Here is a 17,894-nt window from a genome sequence, read left to right as displayed (position 1 = left end):
CGTTGGCTGGAGGGCCTCCTTTGAAGGACATCTGCCGTTTCGTTCTTGAGTTGTACCCGGCTATAAAAAGACAGAACCTTCCGATTGAACCTGAACACGAACTCCGAAAACTCAAACTAAGTCTTGGCAGAAGTCCACCATTAAAGCACCGGGTTGTAATGAGCGAATAAAGCGAGCCGCGGCCATGACAGAAGGCGACTCAATCAGATGCATGTTTTTCACGCTTCTGCCACGCTGTGACTGGTCGCGTTTCGGTGTTCGCATTTCATTACCACTCGTGACAGGCCACCACGAGCCGCTGACTCACGCGCGTTGCACGCGCTCATAAAAGGAACACAGCAGCTCCGTCGAGTCTCGTTTCAGAGAGCAAGGCATCGCGTCTCCGTCACGGGGCCCTACTTCCCAAGTGCTGCCGGCATTGTATAGCCTGCATCGTCCGTGCCAGCGTCATGGAAGTCTACGTTTTATTTAGCGCAGCGCTGGTGATTGTTGTCGGTAAGTACGCGCTCGCGGGCCCGTCCATATATATTTTTAGTTGGAAGAGCGTGTCTCAGCCTGAAAGTGGTTGCTACAAACCGATCTCTTCGTTGTTGTGAAAAATAATTTTTACTCTACCCACGCTATGGCATCCAGCTCTGAGGTCGTGAGATCGAATCCCGGCCGCGGCGGCCACGTTTCGATGGATGCGAAATGCAAAAACGCCCAGGTGCTGTGTCGTGTGTGTGCACGTTACACCCCAGTTGGTCTAAATTAATCCGGAGCCTTCAACTACGGCGTCTCTCATTTTAATTCGAAACTATAATGAGTCTATAAGGTGGAGACATATATAGTAGAATTACGACGGCGTTTCGCTCCCACTATCCGTATTGTTGAAACCAACACTGATCCAGCAACATATGGCAATGTACTCCGCTGTTCTGGGTCAATCTAACACGACCTCTGGAGATGAAAATTATATACTGCAACAAAAAACACGCATTTTATAGCTGAAGTTTTATTGAAAACGTTTTTTTTTTTTTTTTGAAGTGGTGAGAAGAGCCTTTGGTGGGACGGGGGGTGACATTGCGACCGCAGCTGTCACTGATGACGGCACAGGATCCGGTTGGGGATAACTGCCGGTCACTTGCGTGCGCAGAGGCAGTGCGTGCGGCGAGCGGCAGCTGCGAGAAGCGTCTGGTTCCTCCATCCACCACGCTGCTGGAGCCCGAAGTGCACGTCAAGAGTGTCGACAAGGGGGGAAGTGCCCGGATGGCCTGTCGCTTCTGGTCAGTGTTTTCCACGACTGCAAACAAGAACTGAAAGGCGTGCCTGTTGTCACAGGTCTATTGCGATATACACGCTTGAAAGCCAAAGACACGGTGTAATTAGGAGGCACAGAACGGGCGCTGCATGCTCTAACTTGCACACTTTGACGGCAGGCAAGGAAACCACTTAATATGGCTAGTTCAGGGAGAAACCGTGGATGTGTCATGGAAAATTTGCCAGACTTGTTGCTACCTACCAGTGGAGGAGATACACGACCCTGTACATGCCACCCTGTTCAGGCCCGTTTGATGGCTCGCACCGATTTCCGACAAAATATCGAGTCCCAAAAAGCGGACAGACAGCGCCCTACCATGGACCTCCTTTGTATACTAACAGTATAGCAAACTGGGCCACTTCGTGATAGCTCTTGCTCGACAGCGTACAACCCTCGCTTGTTCCTCGTCCTTTTCGCTTCACAAATTTTCTTCGTGTCTGCAGACAAAAGAGTGGTGACGTCATCTGAGGTGGAAGGACAGGGAGCCTTGCTTAGGCGGTGTGCGTGGTGTACACGTTTCGCATTCGCTGCTGCAGCAGTCTGCACGCAGGCCTGTACTACATTCGGGGCTAGGTACGCGCCGTACTAACGTAAGCGCCATCGCAGCTTCGTGACATCGTGTCGTGAAGGGTGCTCAGCCAGAGATTCGCAGTCAAACACGCGTGCGCCCAAGCATGCGTAGTCACGCACGCACACTCACACACGCGTACGTAACCGGCCAGGCATACACGAGCAAGCCCTGCTTAACAGCACACACGCGGGTTCTAAGCGCACGCGGGTTCGGGCTGGCGCACGCGAGCGTGCACATGCGTGCTCCCACACGTGCGGGAACTGGTGCGATGCATCCGCAGGCGTACGTCACTAATAATAATGCTACCGGTAGAGCCTCGCTATATTGAGCCATTAAGGGGGAAGAAATGGAAAGTCTGATATGTTGTAGCCCAAAATTCGATATAACCTTCTGCGGAAGTGTAACCGTGCGGATGTATTCAAAAGCGGCTCACTGAGGCGGTGTCAGCTCCAAAGGAACAGGTCGAGCAGATCTTCTTCGCCTCGCTGCACGGCCCAACCGCTATTTCATGCACCCAGTGTTCCGAAAAATTGCTTTAAAGAACCAGTGACTTAGAGGAGCCCCGGAACACTACAGGCAATAGAACACTAAGAATACAGCTACCGCAATCCGCTGTAAGCAGTAATTTTATGCTAACGGTCCAGCCGAGCGATTTTAATACCAATAGAGCGCTCTAAAAGGGCGTTTATCATGTACGCTATCGTCAGCTGCGCATACGCAGTTGGCGAGGTATACAGTACAGTATGCTTGAACGTTATGCATGAACTAACTAATGCCGCGTGCATTTTGTGTCCATCCATGGGCGACGAACAGCGACGAGGGTCCCTCGCTCACGGGCCGCCAGTGGTTCCGGCGGTCGCTCGAGGGCGACTTCTTGCGCCTCACTCTCGACGCGCACGACGACCCTTCGCTGAACCGGCGCTCAGTGGGCGCCGACCACGCGCTGACGCTGGTCAACGTCAGCGAGGCGGATGTCGGCTTCTACGTGTGCCACGACAACGAGGAGCCGCCCGCGCAGTACCGGATGGAGTACCTGCTCGATGGTGCGTGCGCATATGCTTTCTGCGCCGTCACTCTCTTTCCTTCATTAATTTCTCGCGCGATTCCTTCTGTGAATGGCCACCGCTACCGCTTACCATGCGCCGCCACTATGCTTGCAGAGACGCCCTAAGGGCGCCAGATGGCGCCAGGTGTTGGTCAGCTGCGCGCACGTCTGTCGCGTCGGGACCAATCAGCGCATGCGCACAGGCGGCGTGCGGTAAGCGGTAGCCGTAAGCGCAGTGCGATCCGCTACCGTGATTCGTTTACGCGGGGACCCAAGTATGCCTGCCATGTGGCAGGTGTGCGCCCACACTTGGCCCTTCACAAGCGAACTGCGCATGCGCGTGATTACTTCTCGTGGAAACAGATTGCAGTAGCAGAATGAGGACCGCGCTATGCTAAAACTATTCATTAACGAATTCTAGCAAAGCGGAGAAGCTCGATCGTAGAGGTATACGCCGGACCAGCCGGGTGCCGGCATAGGATGCGCATTTGCAGCTGCGCGTCCATACACATTAAGTCAACGCCAGTATGTCTCCGCTTTGCTAAAACTCTCTATTGCAACCAGCCCCCAAAAAACACATGGAACTTGAAAAGCGACTTCATGCGGTACAGCGTTATGTTTCTACTGAAGCACAATGACAAAATAGCCAGAGCAACCGCGAAGATTTCTCCCTTCCTCTCCAGCACGCAAAGCCTTCACAAAACTTCGTAGCAAATGTTGTAAACGAACTGTATCCATTTGTTCTTGAGGGCCAGGGTGCGCGGTAACGGGGAATCCGTCTATTAATTTTTTTCGGCAAAAAAAAAAGCTTATAAGATCTCCTCGTAGACCTTCTTGCTTTCGGTGTGCAGTGCATGCGCTTCGTGGCTGCTCTGGGCTTTCTGCACTTCCACTGTCATCAAGCGATGAGTTCTGTATAGTCCTTTTTTTCACCCACTGTGCTTTTCGGCGCCAGTTACAATGTCTCGGCCGTTCATAAAGTTTGCTCATTACTGAATGCTAGAAGCCGGGTTGGGAACATCTCCCTTCAAGTCGGCGCTGCGATTGAGCCGCTTCTAACCGCTCGTCTTCTAGTCGTGAGGTCGTGGGTTCAGTGGCCTAGCCGACCGTGTTTAGCAGAGGCCGATTCTGAAATGCCCTTGCACATAGGCTCTCGTATACGTTAAACAGGCGACAGGTGATAGAAACTTTTCTTGACATCTCCACTGTGGCGTCCCATTGTCCCCCAATAGCCACGTATAGATATGCTCTCTCCACCGTACGATTAGCCAAGCGTTTAAAAAAAACGCTGGCGGTTCTTCTGAACAAAAAGTAGTGCAGTGACTCAGTTTATTAAAGTAAGTTGATATAAGGGAGAATACGCTCTTTTTTTGTTTTGTTTTAGTTTTTTTTTTTTCAAATGTGAATTTCTCACGCAGTGGCCGTGCCAAGACAGACTGAATCACGAACTGGTAAGCGGTTAAAACTTTTATCTGTACGTATGCGGGTACCTAATGATTACGGGAAGAAATGTCCATTTTTTCCGCAGCTGGTAAACCACACTTGCGCTTACGGTCGCAGCGACATCAACTGCTTGGAACACACCCCTAGGCCTCTTGCTGCTTGCAGTAACAGTCATTTCTCAGCGACAGCTGTGAAAGGCCCTTGGGTTTCACGCGGTTTATTAGTAGTGTTAGCAGTAGCGCGTAATCAGGGGGAGCTGTTTACCTCGGAGAAGGAGACGGGCATGACGAGAGTGGAGGAATCCGCAACCAGGGAGTGGCTGCCACCGGAACCACCCGGAAAGCGGTTACCGTGGAAGGATGAGAGGAAGGGTTACCATGGAATTTTCCGAAAAGTGGCTACCGTGAAGGAGGAGGGGGAGAGTATGGCAAAAAAGGAGGAATGTGTAGCACTGTCAGTAAGCGGCACATGCGGCTAAACGCGCCACCCCTGTAGAGGCGGACTGAAAAGGGGCGCTAGTCGAAGAACAATTTTGTGTGGAAAACTAAACGTTTCATCAAAGTATAGCGAAATGAAAAAACCTCTACAGCTATCGCTGAATAACGCATTACATAGTGGTAACCGTCCTGTGAGTTTTTCAGTCCTCATTCCATCTTTGAATCACGCCTCAGGCTATCTGTCCTCGCTTCGGCGAGCGCGGCTTCGGCCGCTTATCTGATTTTTCCAGCAGCGTCCGCTCCGGCGGACGCAGTTGTTGCTGCGACGCGCGTCTTTTATTTCCTTCTCTCTTTCCTCTGATCTCTTACCTCTCCTCTATCTGCACGTGGCAGCGGTGGTGGCTTGGCTCGAGCCAGTAGCAGGCCCGTGCAATTTCCTTTTCATCCTTCTCTCAGTCACAACAACAACAACAGCGCATGATCTACAACTTCGAGCTGAACGAAAATTTGTTACTTGTAACATTAATGCACAAGCTTTCTCCCATTCATCGCGGAGTAAGTGACAGGATATTTTTCATTACATGACCCACGTCTTGGTTGTGAATGCTAAAGATAAGGACTCCCCAGGAACCTGGGACGGCGTGCTGGTAGTTAACGGGTCTCGCCCAAGGAAGGCGTCCCGTGCAGCAAGCGCGCATCATTAGAAAGGACCGACGATCCGATGTGCGGCAGTCGCTGCCAGAACGACCGATCACACAATTGTTTGTTCAAATACAGGATGCACCTTCAGCAACCCCTCCTTTCTCTGCTCCTTTTCTGGCCTCGGCTCTCTGCCGCGCATTCAGCGGTGATGTGCTTCACCTCACAGCTTACTGTGTGCGCCGCAAAGCCAGCTTGCGGTTAACGAGCGAGTTGCTGCTTTTGTGCTACAATGAAATATGTAGGCAGCGCAGTAGACGGCGCCCAAAGCGTCAGCCATCGCCACCGGCCGGGCTGCCAGCGTCATGAGCCTCCGGGACATGAACGTTTGAGTGCAGTGGGGCCGTGCGGGGGCCCAAGGACCGACGTGTCCAAAACTCCCTTGTTACAAGTAAAGTTTTCGTCATCATCATCTGCCCGCGGTACCATCTCTCAAGCAGATGATGACGGAGATAAACTGGCAGCACTTTGATAATTGCAGAGCGTAAAGCATCATCTCTACGGCAGCTGTGTTGGTTAATAATGTGTCGAAAGACAGAGACATTCCGGTTGGTAGCAGGCTGGATCTGCCGAGTTGCTGTGAACGTGCTGACCATTCGTTTCTCTTTTGTTTCTTTTTAACCTGAGATGCATTATGCAACCACGAAAATTACTTTTTTTTTTCTGCGGTTTCAGTGTCCGTAGCTCCAGGTGTGAGAGGCCTGCTTCAACCAGATGAAATGTCCTGTATTCTTTGTTCCCAGAAGTCTTGTTCTTCGTTCCCTAAAATTCATTTTGATGGCGTTGAAATTCTCTCATCACCAGAGCTGGAAGACGAAAGCAACAATAAAAGGAAAGAAGCACGGAAGGCTCGTAGAGTTTTTCTTTTGCTTGCTCTTTTCAGCATCCTTGATATCGTTTCGTGTGTGTAGAATGGCGTCATATCTTCTCACTTGCTTTTCAGGTGACGAGCAGCAGCACAAGAAGTACCTGGAAGAGTTGCAGGCTGCCTACGGTACGTCCTTAGAGAGACTCAGCGCTACGCTTGCCGCTTCTTAGTTCGGCGTGCCCGCACATCTGTCTTCGCAGAGGCTTCAAACATTGTACCGTGGATCACTGTGCGCAAGATAAGAGCTCGAACTGCATGAAAAGTAATCCCACCGACGCTTAGAATGATTTGAATACGGATTCGGAGAGACATGGCGCGTTACACTCAGGGATAAGGAAAGAGCTGCATGAATAACAAACACCTGTGAAAGAGGGCGCTGTAGTTCACGGCATGAAATGAAAACTGATTACGAAGAAAGGAACAGTGCAGTAACTGTCTCACTTCTCGGTGTACACCTCAAAGAAGCTGTGAGAGAAGGAATGAAGTAGGGAGTGAAAGGAGGAAGAGAAAAATTGGCAATGGCTTAGCTGTGGTTAAGCCTGGATATACAAGTGAAAATGTACAGTTACGTTCGGTTTGACGTCATGGCTGTCGCAGTTGGCGCACAATGCACTGGGAGCACCACGATAACGGTGGAGGCGTTCGGCCGTCCACACACTGCCTGTGCGGAGGTGGAGGAGGAGACGCGCGTGTAGTGAATACGGTGCTGTCTTAGAAGGTTGATTTAGAGACATGTACTGTGGTGTCTATTCCTTTCGGGTGTACATCAAGATATGAGAGACATGCATTTCCTTTCCTTAACTCCAATTTTCATTTCATTTTTTTTAAGGCCCTTACGGCGCGGTTCGGGTATCCACCAGGATATGAGACAGACTGGCGTCGTTTCCTTAAAACCAATCTTCTTTTCAATTTCCTTCCCTTACGGCGTGGTCCTAGGCGCGGTTCGGGTGTCCACCGAGATATGATAGTTTTAAATACAATTTTCATTTTATTCATTACGGCCCCTCTTTCACTCCCACTTCCTCCCTTCCTCTACAAACGGATGACGGGTGTCCACCGAGATATGTGAGACAGTTACTGCGTATTTTCCTTTCCTCAAATACAGTTTTCATTTTCCTCATTAAGGCCCCTCTTTCCCATTCTTCTTCCACTCCGACTTCCCCCCTTCCTGTACGGGGCGTTTCAGGTGGACTTTCATTTCATTTTTTATTTCTGTTTCTTGTGCTTATTTTTATTCCTTTTTTATTCGTTTTGCTTTATTTTCTCCTTATAGCGTTTTTTATTTTTCCTATTTCAATTTTTCATTTTTTCCCCTTTTATTCTTAGTTTTTTTTCTGCGCATGCCATTTGTTTTTCATTTCATTGGCTATTTCTGTTTCTTTTTTAATTCTTTTTAATTTTTTGTTACTTTGATTTCTTTTATTCCTTTTATTTTATTTATGAAACCCATGCAATCACTAGAGGCGCCTTTATTCATGCTCAAACCTTGAGCATTCGTGGTGGAGAGGTAGCGTCTCCGCTCCAAATGCTAAAGGCCTTGGTTCGATTCCCAGCCTCGGTGGTTGGTGGTGGTTGGTTGGTGGTGGTGGTGATGGTCATGGTAGTGATGGTGGCGGTTGTCACCGCTTCCCGTCTTCATGCCAGAAAAGCTGGACGTGGAGGGTCCCCTGCAACGGTACAGCTTGTCCACCAACTGGGACGACTGGGAGTCCTGCGACCGCTGCGGCGATGTGGGACTGCGCAGGCGCTACGGTCGGTGCCAGCTGCGGACGAGCCTCGACGCCGTGTTCATGCCACCTGGGGCGCAGGTGAGTCGAATAAGAGAGGCGGCTGACTCGGTTCAGCACCGCTTCCGATAAGCAAAACTCACAAGTCCGAAACTGCAGCATACCGTACGCAGGGCACGATAACGGTTTGGTTTGGTTTATTGGGGTTTAACGTCCCAGAGCAACTTAGGCTATGAGGGACGCCGTAGTGAAGGGCTCCGGAAATTTCGACCACCTGGGGTTCTTTAACGAGCACTGACATCGCACAGCACACGGGCCTCTAGAATTTCGCCTCCATCGAAATTCGGCCGCCGCGGCCGGGATCGAACCCGCGTCTTTCGGGTCAGCAGCCGAGCGCACATGATGCATAATTGCACGTGGCGCTCCACAAAGAGTTCAGACGCGTTCTCAAAACACCTACCTTAATTATGTAGGTCATTGCTCTTCCGAGACAGCGATGCGGTATTCTTGGTCAACAGAGACCAAGGAGTTGGAAGTGCATTCCATTCTTCTTGCTTGGAGAGTCAGATAACCTGCTAAAGCGATTATCACAATTGCGAGCTTAAGTTCTAGGCAAACGCACCACTTAACGATACGCCATTGTTTGCTCCATGTCAGTGCTTGTGAGGTGTCGCAACTTGTCTCTTATTAGGAGCTAGGTGCTGCAGCGGAAGCAACATCTTGGGACTGTATTTTTACTGTGAGAGCTGCATCGGGACGGTGTTGTGGGGTGTTGTCCTAGTAGCAGTATGTTGAAAAAAAAAATAGCAAAGACACTTTGGAAATTCTAAAGTGTGTGACCTTGTGGTCAACCCACCGCCGCTTTCCCAAACCGCTTGGCGCGTGGCGGGCTTCCCGCATGTGCGGTTTTTATTGTCTTTGGAGACTGCGGTCTCTATTTTGATTGCAGTGTTTTAGAGCGAGCTCTTTGGCGCCCGTTTCGCAGCGTCACAGTCGCCGTTGTCCGTTCGGCGTTCATTGTGTTCATTGGCATTGGCGAAGGCGTTGGCGTTGGCACTTCGATCATTTTAAGGAAAGGATAGGACAGAATAAACTTTATTTGCTCTATTTACAAGTTATTACGGTCGACAGAGGTCGGCGTCCCTATTCGAGGGCACCGCTGAGCTTGGCTGCTCGCTGGGCATGGATGACCAGTTCTCTCTGGAGAACCGGGTTGCCGCTGGAGAGCAAACTCTCCCACTGTTCCGCACTCGGACTTTGTATTCTATGGAACGCCTCGTTTCTTTTGCATTCCCGCGTGATATGATATAGGGTGGGTTTGGCCCCACACCATGGGCATATGTCCCTGTACTGATCCGGGTACATTTTGCTTAGTATATGTAAGTTTTCAAAGGTTCCCGTTTGCAGTTGCCGCCAGTATACTGCTTCTTGTTGATTTAAAAGGTTTTGTGGGGGAGGATACTTTGCCCTCATTCCTCTGTAATAATTCAATATCTCCGAATACTCCGGGACTACCCGGGAGAACTCCTCATGGGCCGCGTGTTGAAGCGCTCGGTGTGTTGTTGCGACTGAGAGAAGAATGAAAAGGAAATTGCACCGCCCTGGCTCAAGCCGAGCCACCACCGCTGCCACGCGCAGATAGAGGAGAGTTAAAAGACAAGAGGATAGAGCGAAAGAAAAGAAAAGACGCGTTTCGCAGCAACAACCGCGTCCGCCGTTTTCGGTTCGTGTGCTCGCGAGCTACTTCGTCGGCCCTCTGGTTGCCCTCGATTCCAGTGTGTCCCGGTATCCAGAAAATAGTGTGTCTGTCTGGTTCTTTGGGAAAGTATGCGCGAAGGAGAATTCGAAGTGCTTTCCGACTGATTCTGCCGTTCATATAGTTACAGCATGCCTCTTTGGAGTCTGTGAGGTGTCTGCGCGATATCCCTCCACGGCCGCCAGATCCTAACACGGATGGGCGATGCCCACACTGTGGGGAGACCTGTGATATCTTCCACATGGTGTGGGCATGTACTCAAAATCCCCACCTCCCCCCTTCCCCTACCCCTTCCAGAGAGGCATGGGAGACTGCCCTCCTCAACTGCTCCTCGCTTGAGTCCCAAAGGGCTCTGGTGAAACGGGCGAGAGACGGGGCCTCGTCGTGCGGTGTCCCGGACTAGGGACGCCGACCATGTAGCGGGGCCACTCTGTGGCTCCCAAACTCTTTTTTACAATATAAAAGTTTTCACCACCACCCAGAGCAACAGCCATTTCTCCTTCGGTTATCGTGCAATTCCATGCCGATGCGCAAGTGATTTCCTTATAGTCCGAATTTGTCACTGCAGCTACGGCTTTCTGCTCTATCTTCCCCCTTTTGTAGGGGTATTGCGCGGCGTCGGTGTATACCGTATTCGCCTTGCCTGCCAGATACTTTCCTACATATTTTGCTCGCGCGTTTCGCTTAGCTTCGTGTAGGTTCGGATCCATGTTTTTTGGCAGCGAGCTTACCTTAAGCGTGCAAAGGAAGCGCTCATAACTGGCTCCCTGGGTGTGGACGCCTGAATCGCCCTTTCGTGCTGTTGTTGCGGCTGCAAGAGCCGTTGCCTAGCAACCGTCGCGGTGGACACCCGAACCACACCGTACAGAAAGGGAGGCAGTGGGAGTGAAAGAAGAAAGACAAAGGGGGTCCGTAGTGAATAAAATCAAAATTCTATTTGAGGAAAGGAAATTACGCCATAACTGTCTGGCATCTCTCGGTGGACACCCTTCATCCGTTTGCAGAGTAAGGGAGGAAGTGGGAGTGAAAGAAGGAACAGAAAGAGGGCCCGTTGTGAATAAAATTGAATTTGAGGAAAAATGAATTTGAGGAAAGGAAATTATGGAGGAGGTTGCGCCGCTGCGCGGAGGAGAGGCCACAGTTGGCACGATTCCAGCGCACGGACGGACACCGCGAGCACGGACGGTTTGACCAACGACCATCCCGAGTAGAATTGCGGAAGCAACGGCGGTGGTGGTGGTGGTGAAAAACATTTATAGTGCAATAAATATTTACAGAGAGGTGATTGGGGTAGGCCCTATTGGCCCTTTCCCCTAACAATACTAGGTGGAGCTCCTATTCCGGGGCCCCATTGGCAAGCAACGCCGCCCGCGTCCGGTGAACTAAGGCCTTTTGGGTCGTTAGGTCCTGACAGCCGAGCAGGGCCGCCTCCCAGTCCTCTCTGGTGGGGTTGGGGTTGGGGGGGATAGATGGGTTTGATTGACACGCCCAAACCATGTGGAAGGTGTCAGCCACCTCCCCACAGAACTGGCACGTGCCATCAAAGGATGCACGTACTTTACTCTACCGCCGGGCACAGTAAAGTGTTAGTAAGAATTTTGATGAGGAGGCGCTCGTCAGCGCGATCCAGTCCCTTACAAGGGGCCGGGTAGCGCCGGTGCTCCTCCTTGTAGTAATCGGTGATGTGTTTGAATGTAAGGGCCAGATTGTCTGATTGGGAGTAGGCGTCCAAGGACAGGGAGGTAGCCCGGGGAGAGAGTGCGCGGGCGGCCTGATCGGCCTGTTCGTTTCCCTGGAGGCCCTGGTGACCGGGGGCCCAAATCAGGTTGCGTGGAGTTGGATCTTCGCATCGGCAGCTATATTCCAATATGCGCCAGGCAAGCGGGGGAGCCCAGCCCAACTCATAGTTCCGACAGGCCCCTCGCGAGTCGGTGATGATGTGTTTCGACTTGGGAGTAGTGAGAGCCAGCGCAATGGCAATCTCCTGCGCGTGTGTTGCGCTGTAGGCTTTGAAAGTGAGCCCGTTAACTGTGTTTGTGTTGTGTACGACTGCGGCTGTGTACCACACCCCGTGGTGTGGGCCGGCAACGTCCACGTAATACACATGTTCTTGGTTACCATAGTATCGCGCCAACGCTTCCGCGCGCGCCTGGCGACGACCAACGGCGCGGCAATCGCAGCGGCGGCGGCATCTCAAGGGCACTTTGACTGTCTCTGTGGCACTGGTGACGTCACCACTGGATGACGTCCCACATAATGACTCATTACTAAGTAATGACAAATTATTAATTGACGGCTAATTACCGATTAATGACTAAATGCTAATTAACCGCTAATTAATGGCGCTTGAGCTTCGCCTTTAGGAGTGGAATGCGACAGCGTGTTGTAGCGCTGCCAGGGAGTCCACGGAACGCCACCACCCGTTCGGCACGATGCCTTGCCCTTTCAACGCAACGCTTTGTGAGGAAAGGAAATGGCGCAGTAATTCTCTGTCATCTCGGTGGCCACCTGAACCGCTCCGTACAGGAAGGGAGGAAGTCGAAGTGGACGAAGAAAGAGAAAGAGGGGCCGTAATGAAGAAAATAAAATTGTATTTGAGGAAAGGAAATTACGCAGTAACTGTCTCACACATCTCGGTGGACACCTGTCATCCGTTTGTAGAGGAAGGGAGGAAGTGAGAGTGAAAGAAGAAAAAGAAAGAGGGCCCGTTTTGAAGAAAATGAAAATTGAGGAAAGGAAATTACGCAGTAACTGTCTCACATATCTCGGTGGACACCCGTCATCCGTTTGTAAAGGAAGGGAGGAAGTGAAAGAGAAAGAGGGGCGTAATGGAGAAAATGAAAATTGTATTTGAGGAAAGGAAAATACGCAGTAACTTGCCTCACACTCGCTACTCGCGCATGCGCCGTTGAGGCTCTCCGGGGCTCCGCGAAATCACTCACACCTAGCGTAGTGTTGCTTCCGTAACAAAGTAACTGTATCTCGGTGGACGCCCGTCACTCTTTTGTAGAAGGAGGGAGGAAGTGGGAGTGAAAGAAGAAAGAGAAAGAGGAGCGTAATGAAGAAAATGAAAATTGTATTTGAGGAAAGGAAATTACGCAGTAACTTGTCTCACATACCTCGGTGGACACCAGTTATCCGTTTGTAGAGGAAGGGAGGAAGTCGGAGTGAAAGAAGAAAAAGAAAGAGGGGTCGTAATGGAGAAAATGAAAATTGTATTTGAGGAAAGGAAATTACGCAGTAACTTGTCTCACATACCTCGGTGGACACCAGTCATCCGTTTGTAGAGGAAGGGAGGAAGTCAGAGTGAAAGAAGAAAAAGAAAGAGGGGCCGTAATGGAGAAAATGAAAATTGCATTTGAGGAAAGGAAATTACGCAGTAACTGTCTCACACTCGCTCCTCGTGCATGCGCAGTTGTTGCTCTCCGGGCTCCGCGAAATCGCTCACACCTAGCGAAGTGTTCCGCAACAAAACTGAAGTTCCCGCTTTCAGATAACGTGATCACCTTCTGGCCAGTGAGACTGGAGCACTTGTGTTCCCGTGCCGGATGATGATGATTAAAACGTTTATTGAAAACCAAAAAGGCTTGGGTTACGGGAAGACTGATGGGGTCCCTAGTCCAGGACACCGATGGTAAAAGCCGCTGTCTGTGCTCTGTCGACGAGGGCTCGTTGTTCCTCGAGGTCCGAGCTGGACAGGGCCGCCTCGGAGCCCTCCCACGTTGGCTGTTTTATTATATCAATACTGCTATTTTTCTAACAAGCCCATACCATGTGGTATAAGTTTATGTTCTGGCCAAAAAATTTGCCCTGCGCCAAAAAGTACTCGGGCTCAGTGGCGTGAAGCGTAGCTTTATCAAACGACATAGTTTGTAGCCTTCCCTGCATGCTGGGGAAAAAAAAGCATATGTCCAGCGTTTGTCAAAAGTAAAGAGCCCGAAGGCTTTGCTTCTGGGCTATGCTGTGCGGCTCGTTATGCATCGACAGTGTATCAAACCTCTTGAACGTGAGAGGAACTGTAGTTCTCAGTCTTCGGAAATTTAGGACTACTACGGATGCTGCAAAAGCCCCACTGTATACATGGCTAAGACTCAATCCCCTTGTGCTACACATCTTTAACAAAGGCTGTACCACCTAGGGTCACCTGACGTATGCCTGCGGTTTGTGGTCCTAGAAATGATTGAATGACGCTCTACCTTCTAGGGAAGAGGGACTTCACTTTTCCTTCTAGGGAAAAGGGACGTAATTGTCTTCCATAGCTCGCCGCTATGGGAAGGAAAATGATAGGTGTAACGTTAAGACAAAGGAAGAAGACAGAGTGGGTCGGGGTCCAGGTAACACACGCTGGTTAATGACATCCTAGTCGAAATCGAGAAGAAATGGGCTTGGGCAGGCAATTGCGAAGGTAAGATAACTGATGGTCTTTAAGGGTAACGGAATGGATTCCAAGAGAAGGCAAGCGTAGCAAAGGGCGGCAGAAGGTTAGGTGGGCGGATTACATTAAGAAGTTTGCGGGGATAGGGCGGCCGCAGCTGGCACAGGTTACGGGACTAGTTCAATTGGAGAGATACGGGAGCGTCCTTTGTCCTGCAGTGGGCGTAGTAGTCAGGCTCGTGATGATGATGATCGCTATCGATGTCCCTTCTTCGACTCACAAACAATAAAAAAATTAATGTGGCAGCTTTAAAATCCTCACCGGGAAAAATGTGTCGTCGGTGATAAAATTCGCCCATTGGCTGGACATAATTGACGTCACCTGACAACTGTCATTGGCAGGCGCGGTAGTTTTCATTTGCTGGAGGAAGGTGACGTCACCAGACAGGAATTTACATCACTTCCCGCAAAGGCATCAACCGCTTCTGATGCTATTGCCGACACGTAATGTAATTGCGTGTCGCCAGTGAATTTTTCGGAGCCGACAGGAATTTTTTAACTTTCTGAGCACTAATGAGCCAAGAGCGCTAGCGCTGTATATTAAAGCATGTGCTCAATCTCACCCGGAGCTATCTCCCACTCTCCCCAACCGGCAGGTACCCCTGAACATCACGGTGCCGATGATGGGGCCAAGCTGCCGGTCCGCGCTGCTCCGTCGATACGCGGTGGCTCAGGAACTGTACACGTTTCCAGACTTCGTACAGACCGAGTACTGCCAAGAGCCCTGCGGTCAGTTCGGTCTTTCCCGACCGTTTAGCTGCCACTTGTGTGGACGTGTTACTATTTAAGAAAAAGCTTACATGAAGAGGGTGAATCACGGATACGTCCCATGATTCACTAACGACGCTAGTGCTATGCGAAGGCATCTCGTCTTTGGCTTAACCTTTTAGAATAGAACTTATTCACCAAAACGACACAGTATATACAAAGAAAAAACATGGGCGAAGACGTTATAAATCTCATTCATTCATTCATTCATTCATTCATTCATTCATTCATTCATTCATTCATTCATTCATTCATTCATTCATCAACTCATGCAGCCCCAATGAACTAGATAGAAAACAGAAAAAGTTGAGCAGGGAAAATTAACCTGGCTTATATCCGCCTGGTGACCCCGCACAAGGGGGAAAGAAGTAAAAAGACGAAAAGACTGAAAGGGTAGCGAGAAGCTCGAACAAAATGCATGTGCAGCAGCTGGGTGCGCATAAAGCATTCATTACCAATAATTCCTAAGAAGACTAACTGCGAACCTGAAAGGCTTTGATTCAAAGCTCGATAACTTTAAGTAGGCTTATATATGGCAGATATGAGTGCCGTCGATCGTGTATACTTGGCAGTACTTAATTTCCTGTCTCCTTGACATTACCAGGAGACTTTAATTCATTTCGTTTTCCGTTCGCACACGTTGCCAGACGAAGAATTCCAGGCCAAGCACACGATGTCGGCGGCCAACAAGTCCTTCTTCGGCGAGATGAGCATCCAGAAGGCCGAAGACGAGGAGATCGCCGATCTGGAGGACGCGGAGTTCAGGAGAGTCGAGCATCCCGGTACCAATATCAAGCTTATATGTCCAGGGTAGGCGATGTGTGGGCGTGCCTGTCCTTGTGCCTTTTCCTCCGTTCACGCAATTTTAGATAGGGCTTCATTTAGCCCACAGGAACGACGAGCGTACGCACTACCGCTGCAGCGCATTACATTCACATTAAGTCACTGCAACTAGAATGTCCCTGTAATTTTTATTCACATAAACGCGGCCACCATCTGTCGACCGTTCCTCAATACGCGAATGACGTCAGTGTCACAGTGACCTCTAGTAACACCATAAGACATATGACGTCACCAGGGGCAGTTGAAGGCCATACGAACACGCAAACATATGTTCCATTCCTGCTCCGGCTTATCAGCTCAGCAAAGTTCACTCTGACATCTAAAAATTCTAGCATGGCGGAGATCTATAACGCTTTAGCCGAGTGCCTACTGCGCATGCGCACCCGCACGCAAGCGCCGCCAACTGGCGCTCGGGTCAGTGATTCGGCAGCGGCAAAGAGTTACCGTATACGGTTGTCCGGCTTCGCTGAAACTAATAAAGCGCAGATCGATAGGAGGAGTTTCGGCTAGACCTATCTCGGTACCGCACTTTAGAGGTAAGGTGCGAAGTATGAACCCATCTGCGGTTCAGTTTGCCCCTTTGCAGCGGCATTCATGTATGCTTATAGATGAGCGTTAACGTCACGCGTAGTTCGTAAAGGCCATAGACAACAAGCACAGCATATGTAGACAGTCAAGGAACGTTCGGTGTTGACTCGTTTATTTACTGCAACCGCAGCATCACACAAAGCACGCCGTAAGCGCACACACTCGGAGTCTTTGCCAAAAGTAAGCAAGCAACGGGGTTTTCTTCTCAGTCATATAGTGAAGCATTTATGGCAGCGCTAAAAATCAAAAAGGTATCTAAAGGTGAGAACAAGGGTTCTCCGTAACTTACACATATTCAGAGCTCGAGAAGTGTCATAAGTTCCGCACTACATGGCTAAGAAGAAAACCCCGTTGAACGGTTACTTTTGGCAGAGGAGGTACCTTTGTTAAATGATTTTATCGTTTAGTCTCACAGTGAAAATATCTTTATGGTATATGTTATCTGAGTGCCTTTGTAAAAGTGAATTTCTTTGACCAGAAAGATGAATGCAGAGCTCGTGATGCGGCCATACCTTGGGTGACCACTTTAAAATGACGTATAATAAATAATTATTGCCCATAGCTCCTATTTTTTTCCCCTTGGTTGCAGCAAACGTAATTGAAATTGCGCAGTTTGCTGCCGCCCCAATCGGAGTCTCCAAAAGCAACGGTGTCCACCTAAAAAAAACTTCTTCAAAACGAAATAATTTTTACAAACTTATCTTTACTACACACACACTGTACTGAGTGCCAAAGAGGAATGCTTTAAGTACTGAAAACACATTGATTAAACAGCACTGAGTAGACTTGTGGCAGTATAAGTATCTCCGACGCCAATCCAAGAGTTGACTGCTAATCTAACTCATGCCTGCACGTTCCCTGTTTTGTACTGCCCCTGCCTCCACCGAAGGCCGCGTCGTCAGCAAAGGGCAACTAAACCGTCTTATCGCGAATCTCTTTATCAGGCACGTGTTGTCCCTAATCGGCCACAAGGGAGTGTGTGCACTGATAAATCATGGACTTTTTCCAGCATTCAGTACTCACGAGAATATTACCTTGCACATCCATTGCATGTGTAATGTGCAATTTGTACGTATAGATAAGAAGCGAGAGACGGAACTGAGATAAGCGGCTAAGCTGAAATAGCGGTCACAGGAAATGGAGGCAAAACTTGATGAAAACTTGAATTTTGCAGCTTTGGTACAGTATCATCATCATCAACATCAGCCTGACTATGCCCACTGCAGGGCAAAAAAGGCCTCTCCCATGTCTCCCGAATTGGCCCCGTCCTGTTATTGGCAATGTAGGGCCCCTTTAAAGGACACTGAGAACAAATTGAAGTTGCACTGTATGGATGGACTACGGTATTCTAAAGAAACAGAGACCATCTCACTAAAAATGGAGCTTCTACAGGCTAGAAAAAGCTACAAAGCAAA

The 17,894-nt window shown here is 49.8% G+C and overlaps 1 protein-coding gene and 1 long non-coding RNA gene across 5 annotated transcripts in view; one reads left to right on the top strand and one right to left on the bottom strand.

Annotated features, from left to right (window-relative positions):
• Positions 1 to 335: 335 nt before the first annotated feature.
• Positions 336 to 17,894, top strand: part of LOC149372642 (uncharacterized) — a 52,377-nt gene continuing 34,818 nt past the window's right edge. For 2 of the 4 annotated variants that reach the window (XM_089567199.1, XM_089567198.1), the window contains exons 1-8: positions 336 to 495; positions 1,136 to 1,265; positions 2,685 to 2,914; positions 4,335 to 4,367; positions 6,439 to 6,489; positions 8,008 to 8,171; positions 14,877 to 15,009; positions 15,696 to 15,858. In XM_089567199.1, the coding sequence (XP_089423325.1) occupies positions 450 to 495; positions 1,136 to 1,265; positions 2,685 to 2,914; positions 4,335 to 4,367; positions 6,439 to 6,489; positions 8,008 to 8,171; positions 14,877 to 15,009; positions 15,696 to 15,858 (950 nt within the window). In that variant the 5' untranslated portion in view covers positions 336 to 449. The remainder of the gene's footprint in view (positions 496 to 1,135; positions 1,266 to 2,684; positions 2,915 to 4,334; positions 4,368 to 6,438; positions 6,490 to 8,007; positions 8,172 to 14,876; positions 15,010 to 15,695; positions 15,859 to 17,894) is intronic. The other 2 variants (XM_089567196.1, XM_089567197.1) reach the window with 2 other exon arrangements.
• LOC149372641 (uncharacterized) overlaps positions 5,928 to 17,894 on the bottom strand; it is a 90,843-nt gene continuing 78,876 nt past the window's right edge. Inside the window, exons 2-3 of the long non-coding RNA XR_016287030.1 lie at positions 7,849 to 8,160; positions 5,928 to 6,614 (exon numbers count right to left, since the gene is read on the bottom strand). This is a non-coding gene — a long non-coding RNA (uncharacterized LOC149372641). The remainder of the gene's footprint in view (positions 6,615 to 7,848; positions 8,161 to 17,894) is intronic.

The sequence above is a fragment of the Amblyomma mixtum genome, chromosome 1 (assembly GCF_055824585.1).
Source record: "Amblyomma mixtum isolate Tamu chromosome 1, ASM5582458v1, whole genome shotgun sequence".
Lineage (NCBI taxonomy): Eukaryota > Metazoa > Arthropoda > Arachnida > Ixodida > Ixodidae > Amblyomma > Amblyomma mixtum.
This window is presented reverse-complemented; position numbering and strand designations above follow the sequence as displayed.